Source organism: Cydia fagiglandana, chromosome 13, assembly GCF_963556715.1.
Source record: "Cydia fagiglandana chromosome 13, ilCydFagi1.1, whole genome shotgun sequence".
Lineage (NCBI taxonomy): Eukaryota > Metazoa > Arthropoda > Insecta > Lepidoptera > Tortricidae > Cydia > Cydia fagiglandana.
In genome coordinates, this window is record NC_085944.1 from 7767548 (window position 1) to 7784045 (window position 16498).

The following is a 16498-nucleotide window of genomic DNA, read 5'->3' on the forward strand; positions in this document are numbered from 1 at the left end:
CTACGAAAAGAGAATCCGCTTAGCAGGCCTCTGAAATACTTAGGGCATACTGAAAATTCCTGGAGTGGCCACTTAGAAAAAATAAATCGTCTCATTTATCAGAAACCAGAAACTTTTAGTATTACTATTAAGCGTGGGCTGCATAATAGTGAATGTAAAATAAATAATAAACAATGATAATACAATTTAGGCTAATGATCTTGATCAACATATTGCCCGCACTTTGGATTTATGGTGTTTAGGTTCCAAAAAATAGTTCACAATATACTTGTGGTGCTATAATTCACTGTAACGGTTGTTTGCCTTGTCAGTGGACTGTTGGCATTCTGCCCAGTCTCGAACCTTCAATTGCACGTAATCATGACAAATTCACCGCCTCTTGTAGTGCCAACTTCGCCCGCAAAATATTACTTTTAAAATGTAACTTCTTTAACAAGTCTTAAGTAAACAAAGTAACTGATATTTTGTACGCTACAACGTATTTTCGAAACATCTAAAATTCTGTAAATACGATTACCTAGATCTAGATTGTCATAAGTACCTATACAAAGATCATATTAATAATAAAAACAGAGGTCTACCGCGAATATCTAAATTCGAAATTGCACATACGAGCGATATATTCATTTGATTTCAATTTTGACGTTAATATGTAATTATATTATAAATAAGTTATTGACAAAAATTTCATTTTTGGTAGTAGCTTTTATCGCTGACTGTACTTTTCTTACGACAGACAACTAATACTCATCGAGACAATTCTAAAAACCCCTAACACAATTAGGTTGAGTTGTTTCATCACAGAGTTCCTACGGCCACCTCCTGTCTCCATCATCAGACCAGCTCGATACCATAATATTGCATTGTCATCTGATTTATACATGCATGCAAAATTTTAGCTCAATCGGAAACCGGGAAGTGGATCAAATTTAACTTGCAAGATTTGATTACAGACAACGGTCAGGTGAAACTAAATAAAAGCTTGTAATAAATGAGTATGAGACTAGAGAGGCAGGTAAATTCGCGGAAGGCCATCAGTTATATAAGTTATGTTTATAAAAACAACATAGCTGTCAAAGAACGATAATAACATAGGTATAACTGGTATAAGTTAGCCGGTAATTGTAACAAATATTTTGCCCACCATAGATTCACTGTACACAGCTGTACCATAACAGTAGAAAGTTACGTATTCATGGATATCGATTTATCTAATTGTCTTTTAGCTATTGTGCGCCGCTATCAATATACTGATACCTACTTATATCATTGTTACAGGATTATTCAAAAGAATGTGTAGCGCATGTACAAAAATATTTAATGAAGCACGAAGTACCACCGAATCTATTTGAGGTATATTAAAAATATTGTAGTATTATTCTTTTTTATATCGAAGAATAAATGTATTAATTATATTGTGTTAACGTTTTAGCCATATATTGAAGAAATCTTTCAACATTTACGAGGGGAGCCATTTAAAAGTTTCTTAGAAAGGTAATTATTTATATAACAATAGTAATACTGGACTATAAAATGTTTTGCACTTTATTATTTTGTAGTAGGCAGGTACAATCGCCTGCGCTCGAGATGTTACACCATTAGGGCGATACTTACCGCGAGCGCAGGCGATTGTACTTAGTTTTAAAGGTATGTTCACACTGCGGCGTACGCTATATGCATACGAGCCACCTGAGCATTAAATTATGGATAGTCATTGTTTCAACGACGAGTATGCATTTCCCAATTTATGAGAAAAAAATGCCATCCTTCGTTTACCTTACCCTATCTACAGGAAAATGTCTCATCGACTCAGGCATTTTATAACGCGCGCATTATAGAGTGCGCCGCAGTCGGATGCAGCCTTAAGGCCTTTGCACACGAATGCGTGTGCGTAGACGTGCACGTGCACTTTGTAATATATAGATCCTTTTGAGAGACGGCACAGCGCTTGCGTGACGTAATTGGCGTATGCGTGCGCGGCTCAAACATTTTAGCGCTCGGGCACGTCTACCACACGCAGCCGGTGTGCTGTGGCCTTAATGGTCAATGTTCTCTATTGTTCACCATCATAATTAAGATCTTCCCAGAAGTTCCATGGATCTGACACTTTATGTCCGAATATAAACTTCTTTATTTGTCAAGTACTTATTTCCAGTTCCATTGACCAAAGGGAAGTTTGTACCAAACTTACCCACCACCATTATCCCACATGCAAATTGTAACTAATATGGCTAATTTATTTCAGTGACAAATACACAAGGTTTTGCCAATGGAAAAACTTAGAATTAAACATTCAGCTTACAATGAATGACTTTAGCGTACATCGTATCATCGGTCGGGGGGGTTTCGGAGAGGTGAGTACATAAATGCCCTAGGTACGTCCACATCTGGCGAATGCTCTAGCTCAGCGCTAGGCAATGTTTTAGCAGCCAGAGGCCAGCACATTGTAAATAACGAAATTGACGTATCAGACATTGTCGTTTGTCAGTAGGCCGCTGCTCTAGCTAGCGCATTCGCGGATCCCTCGCGTTCTGCTTGCGTGCTGCACTTATTATGTCCTATGTAGGTAGGAAAAAAAATAACAGGACCAGTTTTGGAGCCTTTCGTAAACTGAAGCAATCGCCAGATTTGAACGCATCCTTTGTAAATTTAACATTTATAAAGAAAAATTTACAGTTTGTCAGTTGTCATTATGTATGTGTGGATGATTTCTAACGATACCTAAGTATTTATCTATGTAGCTAAATCTTTAAAGCGACAGTCCTTTACAGACTCTGACAAAACAGTACATTTTTAACCGAAAAAGACAAAGTATACCTATAGAAAACATGGTGTGGTGCAAATGGGTCACGCTTTGTAATAATTAATAAGGTGACCAACGGAATGTACGTAATGTAGCTACTTAATTCGACCTTTTTAGCAATGAGCATACTACATTACTTAAACATTCCGTATAGTCCGTACAGGGATGGTATTCCGAACACTAGCGAGTCAAAAACGCTAATTTCGCGTCCGGCTCGCCTCAGCTAGGATACCAATGAGGAATACAAGAGCCTTGGACGGTAAAATGCTTCTATTCAGCTTTTAGGTTCTAATCACGCCTGAACTTCGCAGCATATACACGAGGGAAGTGTCCGAATTCCGAAACGCACCAGATACATAACTCATCAGTTTTACCTAATGTTTGGATTTTTATTAGGCACATTTTAACTTATATTTCGCTTCTGTTGCGTGCCCGTAGCGCAGGGCACGCAAAGCAAGCTACCTAAAGGCGACATATTTTTCATACTTTATAAATGTTGCGTTTTTGTCATACAATTTATGATATGGCTGGTCCCTTATAAGAGTCGGTTTCGTTCGTCCTCAACGTTTGAGGGTTTCATATATTCAAGAAAACATATTTTCATGCAACTCTTAAGAATAAAGCCAGTTACTTGCACGTCCAACTTGCAAATGTTTTTCAAGTGCATCAACCGTTATCCACTCCAAGTTTCGCGCAATCGTAGTCAACAAGAAATGCGACGGTTAAAATAACCTAAATATCGGGACTGGAGTCTCAGACACATCCTTATTTCTATGGTAATAAAGGTTGTTTACGACATATTTGGCCATTGTCCTTTCAAACTTTTTCAAATGCACCAAGCATTATCCAAGTTTCCCGCATATCGTAATACGAATCTTGTTCCAGGTTTACGGCTGCCGGAAAGCTGACACGGGCAAAATGTATGCCATGAAGTGTCTCGATAAGAAACGCATCAAAATGAAGCAGGGGGAGACGCTGGCCCTCAACGAGCGGATTATGCTTTCTCTAGTCAGTACGGGGGTGAGTCTAGATTATCTTTTTTACGGCGCTTTGGCAAATTTTCTTGCTGACAAACAGGTCCATGGTTTATCACGCGATGGTATATTTTTTACTTTAGATTTTCGATGAAAGTATTTGCGCTTCGTAGAAGGAGTGAAAACAATTCTTCTTCCCAACAGTTTTCCCTCTTTCAAACCCACCCAAAGGGTAAAAACGGGTCCGTCTGTCTATCACTAGGCTGTATCTCATGAAACGCGATAGCTAGACAGTTGAAATTTTCACAGATGATGTATTTATGTTGCCGCTATAACAACAAATACCTACTAAAAAGTACTGAACCCTCGGTGAGAGACTTTATTACTTTACATTTTCAATTAAAGTATTTGCGCTTCGTAGAAGGAGTGAAAACAATTCTCCTTCCCTATCAGTTTTCCCCCTTTCGGGTTTTTTGGTCCATTGTCATACAATCTACTACCTACTGTAAAGCAGCAAGGTTATTAATAAGTATTTATGCCTTTTTAAAATTATTCCCTTCGTTACATAAGAGTCGCTAATCCATGAGTTCTTCATAAATTGTCACTAAGGTCGCCTCCATAAACTCGCGAACTAAATTGACATGAGTTTGACAAATAAAATGATACCAGGAATAGCAAAGAAAAAATAGTCACGGGTATATGTCGATAAAATGATATCGATAAGTATAATATTGCACTTACTACCCATGTCATAATTATAAAGGGGTCACAAACGATTTCGATTAATTTGAATGTGACGAGAAAAGTGGTTAATTCGATTGTAAGATTGTGTCGTTACCAATCAAATCAGGAGGTGCGGATGAGAAACTGACAAATTTCAGTGTCATGTTAGTGTGCAACAACTTGCCGTTCTTTATTTCAAGAGCTCGGTTGTCGCCATAAATCTAAAATTGGTGATTTAATTTTATACATGTGGCCGGTAGATGAGATTGATCCATAATTATTTATACTTGGTCAAGCAGATCTTGTCAGTACAAAAAGGCGGCAAATTTGAAAAATGAAGGCGCGAAGGGATATCGTCTCAAAGTAAATTTGAATTTCGCGCCTTTGTCTACTGACAAGATTTGCTTGACCATCTATAAATCTTGACCTAATTGTCAACTTAAACGTCCAGTTTAGGGACTGGTCTTCACAATCGAAGCCATAGGGATACCGAGGCGATTTAATTTTTGCATCCACACCACTCGAATTAAATGAGAAATTAATCACATTATACGAAATATTTCCCTGTCTGGGCCGGCTTTTTTTGTATTTTGAGCCAAAATCACTTTTTCTATGTTATCACCTACAACTTAATTGTTACTCTAGCTGTAAGTTTTCCTAACAAATAAAACAAAATAAATATAATAAAATATTTATTTAATTACAATATGTTTATTCAATATCCTTGTCTCTATTAGGTACTATAAAATTGCACAATTTTGGAAATACCGACATTCTCTAATTCAAACTTTTTTGAAAATATCGATATGAACAACACTGGCCAAACTGTGGTATCATTTGTGCACATTGACCTGTCAATTTAGTTCGCGAGTTTCTGGAGGCAACTGTAGTCGGAATGCGTGTTATTTATTTATTAGCATATTCCAAACGTGATATCCTTGTTAGATTACTGTTTGATTCAATAATGTTATAATTTTAACTAGTAAACGTTTACCTTGTTACTTATCGCTAGCTTATTGTTAGTTAATATTCTTACCTTTAAATACATTCTGTCCGGTAGAAACCACGAAACTTGGCACTCATGTAGCTTTTATAAGTCGTCGTTTTTTTCCCTTCCGCCCCCTAGTACCTGTAATTCATATTTTTCTATAACAGCAATATCGCCAACGAATAATACAGTAGGTATTAATTGTAAAATCCTCTATCGATTACTTTATGAATGAAAGAGATCTTTTTCCAGTAAAAAGCTTCACTGTAACAATCAGTGGCAACAATTAGAAACAAATTCGTGAAACACCGCCGGGTAAATCAAGCCCAATTAGTCGGATCACCTGAGCTGTCGTACCAAACACATCGCCTTAAGATAACCACAACTTTTATAAGTCTAACTTCAAGACCCATAACAACTACATATTCAGAGAACAAAGCCGTACTGGTTATCGGTGGCAATGCCCACTTAAGCGACGGTAATTAGAGGGTTGAAATGCCACCACCCACTTAACAGTCGTGATTATTAAGCAATCTTGAGAGACAAGTGTTTTATTTTGTCTCGTTTTAAACTTTTATTCCGGTTATTCCTGCTGAGATCAACAGTAGAATTAAATTAAAAACCTTGTGTATTATAGAATAGAACAGCCATTCTCAAAGTGGGAGCCCCTAGGGCTCCTCAAAGCCTCTGTGGGGGCTCCGCGAGAAAAAGCGAAAACAAATCAATAACCAGCTCTCCTATGTCTCTGGTCCACAGTTAATTTGACGAACGATTTTTTTTAAATTTTGGGCTCTGTAAAATATTTTGCTTTTAAAAGGGTTCCGTTGCCAAAAAAGTTTGAGAACCGCTGGAATAGAATGACAAAGGGATGCTTAGGGCATGCAGTACCGGTCCCGGTACCAAGAATTTCATTTCCCGGTTCTGGGCATGGCCGGAACCGGGATTCCCGGTTCTTCCCGGTTCTCAAGGCATCTTTTGATTACTTTTAGAAATTGTTTCTGTTAGCGTACAATCTTTATGAATGGCTTATTTTCATATAAATAATTGCATAAGAATTAATAAATGACTTTTTTTTATTATAAACAAACACTTAATTGGCGTTCCAACCTATTTTACGAAGTTAACCGGCACACATTGGCTCCGCCTGGGCCGAGCCACACGGCCGTAGCGTAGTCGATGCACTCAGCACTATATGACGGCACGGCCTGCCTTCACGAATGCCTACTTTACTAGGTTAATTTATCGGGTTATTTGGGTCCCCCGTTTCATAGCACCATTATTAAATGTTATATAATGTCCCGAACCAAAATACTAATACATTACTACTATTGAAATGGGAATAAATAGTCATATGATGAGAACCGGGAAGTACCGGTACCGGGTCTTCAGTACCGGTTCTTTTGATACCATAAAATTCCCGGGAATTCCCGGGAATATGAGAACCGGGAATTCCCGGGAGCATGCCCTAGGGATGCTATAAATCCGGTTGTAAGGGATCATTTCATGGTGGCCCGGTGTATGTTGTACAAAACGGCAACGTGGCACTGTGGTTCAATAGGGTAGACAGATGGCGAAGTGTTTGCAAGTAGATGAGCAATTGCTATATTATTTCATTTAATTATTAAATTTACTCATAAGTCATAAGTCAAGTTACGAATATCCATAAGCGAGTAACAGATGCCTTTGGCTTGCCACCGTCTGACTATTATTTGTTTATTTTACTTGCTCTGATTGCATACTAAAATAAGTGCCAACAAATGGCTATCACATGGTAAATCATCTACCGGTATCTTTCAAATTGTTAATACTCTGACAGTTTCCATACGCAACTGTAGATATGTGGCGACATAACACTTCACTACACCTTATTAAACAAAGTCCCCCGCCTAAGTCTGTCTTGTGTGTATGTAAGTATGTTCGCGATAAACTCAAAAACTACTGAACGGATTTTCATGCGTTTTTCACCTATCAATAGAGTGATTCTTGAGAAAGGTTTAGGTGTATAATTTGTTAACCCGTGCGCTAGTACATAACAATAACATAACAAAGACTTAGCTCACGAGATAACCGTCATGTGGGATGTTGACTCGACGATCATTGTTCCTATAGTCGTGTCAGCGAACGGTCTCATAGCGAAGAGTCTCGACCAACACCTAGAGAGACTCTCGCTGGGTGGTTGGATCAAGGGTCAGATGCAGAAGGCGGTAATTTTGGACACGGCGCGTATAGTACGTCGATTCCTCACTCTGCGGCCCTGACCACCGGCAGCTTGGACCCTGCCCCGCTGCCGGCGGCACCCTACCACCCTAGGTTAGGTTTTTTATAATGTGTTTATTAATTTTTGTAATGTTTTGTAAGTGTTTTATATTTTACTTTTATACTCACATTGTAAAATCCTAACCTAAAACCCTAATTGAATAAAGGATACATAACAATAATATCAGCGGAAATACCGACAATGATACTCATATCTGATTTTCAATTCGACACTGACCACAAACAATAAAAGGGTCGTGGTACGAGGGTCGCACTGAAATATTCGGGAATGGGACACTTAGAAATAACATAATAGAAAGAGGCATATAATTTATAAAAATGTAACTCTTTATAAAACTTTTAAGGTATATTTCATTTGGTTGTCATTTGTATTTAAGAATTACTGGCAATTTGAAAATTGTATGTCGAACATTATTTGAATTTTTGGCAAAGTGATTTTTCCGATCAAATTTTTAAACGGTTTTCAATATGCCCTCAGCGAACAAATAAAAGTTACAATGGGCTTCTGTTATTTTTTTATGAACTAGAGTTCATCGTACGCTCGTTTGCGGTTAAAATTAAATATGAAAGTCACTTTCATTTTATCCCATAGATGATCTTAAAGAAGCATGTCATTCCAAAGCGACGTCAAAAATTAAAATCGCATTTGTGCTGTTAATTAAAAAGACTGCCAAAAAAGTTGCATATCGGCAGATTTCGACATTCCTAAATATTCATATGACAACAGTAAAAAAATATTATATATATATATATATATATGTAAAAAAAACTTCAATTCCGTTGGCTACTCCACGAATTTCATACAAAACCACTAAGGCTCCAAAATCGCCATACAAAAAGGACTTTGGGATTATGAGCCGTGTGCATTACAGAATGATTACTTTCAAAAGAAAATTTATATGCGTGGTCAGTTTGAGATTAAGTATGCATTAAAATAAAGATTGACTGTCTAGATGCGACAGTATTCTCTATTCCCGACATTTTCAGTGCAACCCTCGTACGCCTTTGTCATCGTCAAATTGGTAATATTTCGCAAACATAGACTGTATGTAATATGTAGTACGTTAATTGCGTTGATTGTGAATTATTTGTTTACTAATTTATCTAATTATGATTTATCTGGCGAACGAGATGCAATGAGAAAAATTGTCTATCTTAGTAACGTAATAAAACACCATTAGGTTTACCTCGTTTCAGTCATATCGGCGTGGAGACTCTGCAAAAGTACAATTATCAATAAAAGCTTGGAACTAGTTGTGCTAAATTTAAAGTAGAAAAGGAATGTTTTTTATTTATATTTTTATTATGAACACTCCACCCCATTAATATATTATCCGTTGTCCATCATCCTGATATACAACTAAGTCCCCGCTTTCAATCTGATAACATGCCCCGATTGTTTTAGCTGTTTTGCATTTACGATAACTATAAAAATATTCAATAAGGATTCCCCTTCTTGTATACATGGGCACTGCCTTAAATCATAAACGACTTTTTCGTGCGAAAACAGCCGTAAAGCGTAGAGCCAATGGCCTGTAATAAATATATACTCCCAGATTCAATACGAGCGAAATTTCACCCTTGAGGAACAACGCAGAGTCCTGAATTGTATCTCGTGCGAAATAGGTTAAGGAAGAGGCGCCAGTGCGCAAACTCAGTGGGAAAGGGTCTTTGTATTTATACTTATGATTACTTATTTGGAATGTACTTAACTGCACAGCAATACTTTGTGTTTTAAAGTACGGGAGCGACGATTCGTCGATAATTGTATGCCATACGTCGTATAACCTACTCGTATGTTTTCTTCACTGGTTCTAATTTAGCGAATGGTGGCACGGATGGATTGACTGCTATTATTTATTTATAATATACCTATTGACATAGACAACACTGATGCACATATTTGTGAATATACAGTCTCCACTTGTCAAAATGGTTGAGTACAAGATGACAGGGGATTACAACATCCCGATCTGATTACGTTAATATGTACTAATTTATTTGAAATTAAATTACATAAGCATAAATCAGATGACCAAACGATGGAGTAATAGTGCCATGAACTGAAATAACTTGCCGATACAAAAGCTTACTACATGTGTGAAATTAATGTACGAAGTTAATTTTTTATCATAAATAAGTTTTTGGGCAAAAATTTCATTTTTGGTACAAGCTTTTATCGCTGACTGTACTTTTCTTACGACAGACAACTAATACTCATCGAGACAATTCTAAAAACCCCTAACACAATTAGGTTGCGTTGTTTCATCACAGAGTTCCTATGGCCACCTCCTGTCTCCATCATCAGATCAGCTCGATGGTACCATAATATTGCATTGTCATCCGATTTATTCATGCATGCAAAATTTCAGCTCAATCGGAAACCGGGAAGTGGATCAAATTTAACTTGCAAGATTTGATTACAGAGACAGACAGACAGAAAACGGTCAGGTGAAAGCAAATAAAAGCTTGTAAAAAAGCGTAATGTATAATATGGAAGTCATATAATATTGTTATTTTAGATCTCGCTTATAGCTAGCTTGGTTCGTATCATTCTATTCAGAACTATTTAAAGACTTGAGTCAGTCCAAGTTCATGAACACAAATATACGACAATTTAGTCTCGTTTAGACTTGTTTGTATTCTGAACAACTATTAAGATTTTAGATATTTAACTAATATATTGAATTTTAACCAGTGATATCTACTATCAACAATATATATACTATGAATATCTGCCGAAGACAGGTGTTAATTTCTCATTTCACGGCAGGTGTCAGTTCGAAATCTGTCTCGCTCTCACTTGTTCACACAAAAATTGGAGCAACGAATAAATAGCTAAAAACCGGCCAAGTGCGAGTCGAACTCGCGCACGAAGGGTCCCGTATCATTACGTAAAAACCGGCAAAAAATAATCACGTTTATTGTATGGGAGCCCCGATTAAATATTGATTATATTCTGTAGTATTTGTTGTTATAGCGACAGCAAAAATACATCATCTGTGATAATTTCATCTGCCTAGTTATCACGGTTCATGAGATACAGCCTGGTGACAGACAGACAGACGGACGGGCAGACAGACGGACAGCGGAGTCTTAGTAATAGCGTCCCGTATTTTACCCTTTGAGTACGGAATCCTAAAAAACGCAATCCGTCAGTAGCGGTATTTGAATTAAAACATGTTTGACTGACTGAAAGCCTCGAGGCTCTTGACCCTCCATACATTCGGGCGGTGTCGCGCCCAAGTGGTAGCCCTACAAAACACTTAACTGACATTTGGTAAACCTTATCTAACCGTAAAAAGTACATTGAAGTTTGTATGACGAAATTGCAGTCAGAATGCAATTGCGTTTTCGATTTGTGTTTTAAACAAACACCTCAATCGGACACTAAATTTTGATACAGATAACGTACGTAGAAATATTTTAAGGATTAAGTTAAATAAACGCGGTATTGAATAGTTAACTTGTAACGAGTTACTCAGTTTAAATATTAAATCAGCAATTACGCATTGATTCATTAATATGCACGCTATTATTGATCCACTTATGTGTCTGTAAATTAAATTCTAGCTATTATTATCGGACTCCTTGAAATGTCAATTAACACTTATCAATATCATAGTCTATGCAAACAATGTAAAGGTATATGATTAGATAATAATGTGTTGTATCGATTTGATCTGCGGTCCCTATCGGTAAACAGGTGATTATTCATCGAGGATAGCTCGCGTCGCACTGTGAGCTGAAAATAGATTATAGTATCGTTTAGTATGAAATGGTTAAGCTCAGTCTATATGTTTGCGGCTTATGAACACAGGATGTGATTATATTAACTCAGGAGGATCTTATTTGTTGCAATATTTAGGACCGCCCCATTCTGTTGCCCGCATCCGATGGGTTTGGTCTCAGATATACTTGCAATGATTGGTAGTAGGTACCTATGTGTGTAAATCAAATGATATCAAAAACATTTACATTGTTTTCCTTTAGAAAGAATTAGGTCCGGTTTAAAATAGAAGTTACAACTTTTTGCCAAAAGCCTGAGCCTATGAAGAGTTGATACACGGAATAGCGCGATATGGCATCGGGAACATAAACGATATCCGGCCAATTGGACTGAAACGAATTGGCTCGCCCTCAATTTGCCGATGTAGTCCAATCGGCTTCCGCTGCATTTTGTTTTACCATTTCAAATTGCATATCCATTTTTACCTGTCTGATTAAGATGTGAAGATTACGTTTTCAACCGCCTAGCCAGTTGTCGGAACTATTTGGAAATCTTTCCTTGTGCGCTTTTTGGAATTTTGAGAATCATATAATTTCAAGTTTTCTAAGAGTCCTATTATACCATCGAGTGGAGCAAATGCCTATTTATAAACCCCTTGCCGTAATTATTACTAAACATGAATGTGAAATAGTCATTTTATTTTGAAACTGGTGCCTACGCTAATAGTTGCCACCGTCAGAGGTGCTTCGGGCATACTGAAAATTCCTGGAACTGCCAACTTAGGAAAAATAAGTTGTCTCATATATTAGAATCCAGAAACTTTCAGTATTATATGGCCCACGTAGTTACCTGAAATAATATCTTGCATATGCACAAAGAAGCGTTTAAACATATATCACACGCTCTATATTTAAGGGGCCCACTGATTAACAGTCCGCCGGACGGTATCGGCCTGTCAGTTAGAACAAAATTTTGACAGTTCCGAACAACTGACAGGCCGATACCGTCCGGCGGACTGTTAATCAGTAGGCCCCTTTAGAGACTTAGCTCTATTCTTTATTCAATATAATTTACAAAATATTAGTAGGTACACAGTTGATATTAAAGTATGAGGCGTTACATTCTCATCTCCATTGGTGTTCACCAATCCGTCTATTGGTGTTAACTCGGACTAGTTAATTAAATTAGTTTCATTTCGAACGAACCCACTTTAGTTTTGTTTTGTTATTGTGCTATAACTATAACTGACTTTATGTGCCATAGGCATATTAAGCTAATATTGAATTTTTTATTCCGGCCGTTTTAAATATTATCTTAACTTGTTCCATTTCACTACTATGCTAAACGTAAACAAAACACCCTTTGGTGCTATTTTACACTCGTTTCCTATTCATAAATATCGTATAGGTGTGCTGTTTATTATGTTATGGCATGCTCACTGTTCCTCAACAACATGTTGCAGACAAGTCATAAAATAGAATAGATTTTGGATAAAAATATTAGGGCCCCCCCACATCTGGCGTCTTTCGAGCGTCGGCGTCTACAATTCTATGGCCGACGTCGACGCAACGTCGACGCAGCGTCGACGCAACTGCGCAGCGACGTCATTTTCCATAGCGCTGGACCGACGCCGACAGACGCCGACGCTCGAAAGACGCCAGATGTGGGGGGCCCTTACATGCAGGAAACAACAACTGAACAGTGATAATGTTATATTTTATCCTCCTAAGCGCCACTTGCACCATTCGTCTAAACCGGGGTTAACCCCTTACATCTGGAGTTATCATGGTTACCAGTATAATTTGACACTGGGTTAACGGTTTAACCGCTTTACCCCGGGTCAGTGGGATAGTGCAAGTGGGCCTTAGTCTGCGTACAATTTTTTGTACATATTCCAAAAACTATTTTGAAATTTTATTGTGTAACTAAGCTAAGGCCCACTTGCACCATTCCACTAACCCGGGATTAAGCGGTTAAACCGTTAACCTAATTCAAATTGTACTGGTAACCATGGAAACCCCGTAACCATGGAAACCCCAGGTTTAACCGGTTAATCCCGGGTTAGTGGAATGGTGCGAGTGGGCCTAAGGGTTCCAATTTCAAAAACAAAACAATTGCTGTACTTCTAATTTTAAGTCAACATCTACATATTCACTGTATTCTGGCAAATAAATAATTTGTATTTGTATTTTGTATTTGTGGGCCTCAAGATGTTATGTATAATGCTAAAATCATAAAGGATCTGATTTGTTCATGTTCGTATAGGTATTATTGATTTTTTGTTGAATTTCACTTTTAGAGACATTAATAAAATAAAGAATCATATTTAGAACGCCACTATAGCACCTATTTTCATTAAACATCGATTAATTCTTAAAAAAATCTTTCAGAATAATGTATATTTAATGACACTCGATATATTCAATAGAACCATTTCGTTCGATTAGTAGTCGATGAGATAAGATGACTACTTATCTCGATAACGCGCATAGGAAACTTAGGGCTATTTGGCTTGTTTATCATGGTAATCAGCAGCAGACGTACCTCACTACAACTTTTACAAGCTCACTAGCTTATAAAAGTTATAAATGATCACAATTCTGGATACAACTTTATTGCTAAAAGAATAAAAGCGTTAATTATCAGATCATTTAAACAGCTTTTTCTGCATATACATTAATTTAATGAAATCGATTTAAATGTTACATTCTAAAAAACCTGAACAATGTGTAGAAACATTCGCTGTATAATTTATTAGGAGCTTTAACTTGCACGGGCGGTAAACCAACTTTCCCGCCCCCGCACCCCGCAAGATCGGGGACTGTAAACCTCAATCGGGTATACATATATGTACATATTCATTCTTTTGTTCCTCGTGACCTAAAGCGCTTCCCAAACTTTAACAAGGCCATCTGAAACAAAGTTTATAAAACGTTACAAACGGTTCGTGGTTACGAACTACATATGTGTCTATATAATATAGCTCAATGGGTTACTAGCATAAAACATATTTATAACTCTTATCCCCTAAGTTTTCCTCTTGTGTTTAGAGGGTTTATGTCTAGTGGGATATGTATAGGTCGAGATTATTATCATAGTAAATATAGTTTTGTTTATTTTCCTCGCAATCCTAGTGAAAAACAGAGTGAATAACTCGAACATCAATCTCATTTTGCCCCAGATCTTCGGTCGGCTCTTGCCTACCGACTCGGATTGATAGAGTTGCTTTATGCTTTTATTGTAATCTACTGTTTAGCTGACTTTGCCTGAAGTTTATGTGTTTTGCGGAGACATTGTGACAATTTTATTTCACGTTTATGGTTATGTAGTCGCGCCACAGTTACTTTTATTGATCGTCACGGTCCAGTTCAATCTAATTTGTGATCAGATTTTGTTCATTTTAATTGTTATGAGGCGCCAGCAGGAGGCAATTGCCCATGCCCATCCAAAAGCGCTATTTGAACATGTACAATTGTACATGCTCTGGGGTGGAAGGGAACGGTTACAATTAATCGGCTATGCAGTCTGCCAAAGGTTTAAACGTTGGTTGAGGATCTTTCTTTCTTTCGCTGAAGAAAAGCGCTATCTATTTCTAGTTCGTTTTTTTAGCATTAGAAATAAGGTAAACAATCTTGATTAAAAGACCCTTAATTGAAAAACACATTTTAAAAATAAGTTACGGCAATTATGTAACAATTATGAATCTAATACGATCATTTATATTCTTCTGCTTTCATAAGTAATAGTTTTTGATTATTAAACAGCGTTTTTCAATTAAAAGACGTGCCAAGATCGCTTACCTTCTTGCAAGTTCTTTCTAATGCTAAAAAAACGAACTATAATTAGAAACCTTAACGAAACGAGCTCTAGTATGCCACAGTTTTGAAATCAGAACATTGCACGAGTACGTACGTGCTCGTTCGGCGAGCACTAACGTGTAAAATTATCGAATTTGATGGAGCTCTTTACGGTTAAATGCACTTTACATCATTCGCTACGTACGATACGAACATAACTTTTATTGGCGCCGTCTCGTCATCTGCGTGTCGCCCAGACAAGTAACGAATAAAAACCGCTAATTTCTATACAGAGTGAATCTCATCACATCATGGATAGCTGTAGTCACATTGAAACTATCATAAGGCTTGCTGACATTCAAAATTGTATGCAACGCTAAACTCACCTATTGGAAATTTGTATTGCATTTTGTTTCGTAAGCGTATATGTATTAGGCCCTTCCTCTGCGAGTTTAAAACAATGTTTCGAACGTAACGTAACGAAAGACGTAGATGGAGAGATTATGTAGATTGATATGCGACGTGTTGCAAATACATCTAACAAGTCGTGTTGCAAATGTAAGGCAAGACGCTTTCACAACTCGCTCACAGTCCTGAACAACATGGTGAGCAATCCTAATAAGGTGGAATCTTAAACTATAAAGGCGCCCACTGATTACCAGTTCGCCGGACGATATCAGCCTGTCAGTTGTTCGAAACTATCACCTTTTGCATTTAACGTTGCAACAAGCTGATATCGTCCGGCGAACTGTTAATCTGTGGGCCCTTTAAGGGTTGCTTATCTTACTTAATGAGGTCTATTTTAGATAAAATGGTTTTGAGGTGAAAATCTTTCCAACTGTGGGAGTAGAATCTCACCAAAGTCTCCATACAGAACATACAACAATCTTCAAAAAGCTTTGCATGAAATGTTGCATTCTTAAAAAAATATTTAATATTTAGGTACATGTCTCTGTCTTGAACTATCGTTAGGTACCCGAGATTTTGCTCGGACCCACCTAGCCTATTAAACTAACATAAAATCCCGCTATCGAACATTTATCGAGCGCAGCACCGATTCACGCCCCGTACATAAATTATGAACTTGACGACATCTGCTGGAAGAGAAATTGAGCATTCCTTTTTGAAGCACCCCGGTAAAAGACGTGCCTTTATAATGTATGGTTGGAGGGTGCTTCTAAAATGTGCTTCAGTTCTAAATCGTGT

General features: G+C 37.4%; 1 protein-coding gene across 2 annotated transcripts in view; it reads left to right on the top strand.

The window, feature by feature from the left end:
* Positions 1–16498, top strand: part of LOC134670199 (G protein-coupled receptor kinase 1) — an 87840-nt gene that overhangs the window by 49924 nt on the left and 21418 nt on the right. For both annotated transcript variants that reach the window (XM_063527905.1, XM_063527906.1), the window contains exons 5-8: positions 1279–1353; positions 1433–1494; positions 2246–2354; positions 3689–3823. In XM_063527905.1, the coding sequence (XP_063383975.1) occupies positions 1279–1353; positions 1433–1494; positions 2246–2354; positions 3689–3823 (381 nt within the window). The remainder of the gene's footprint in view (positions 1–1278; positions 1354–1432; positions 1495–2245; positions 2355–3688; positions 3824–16498) is intronic.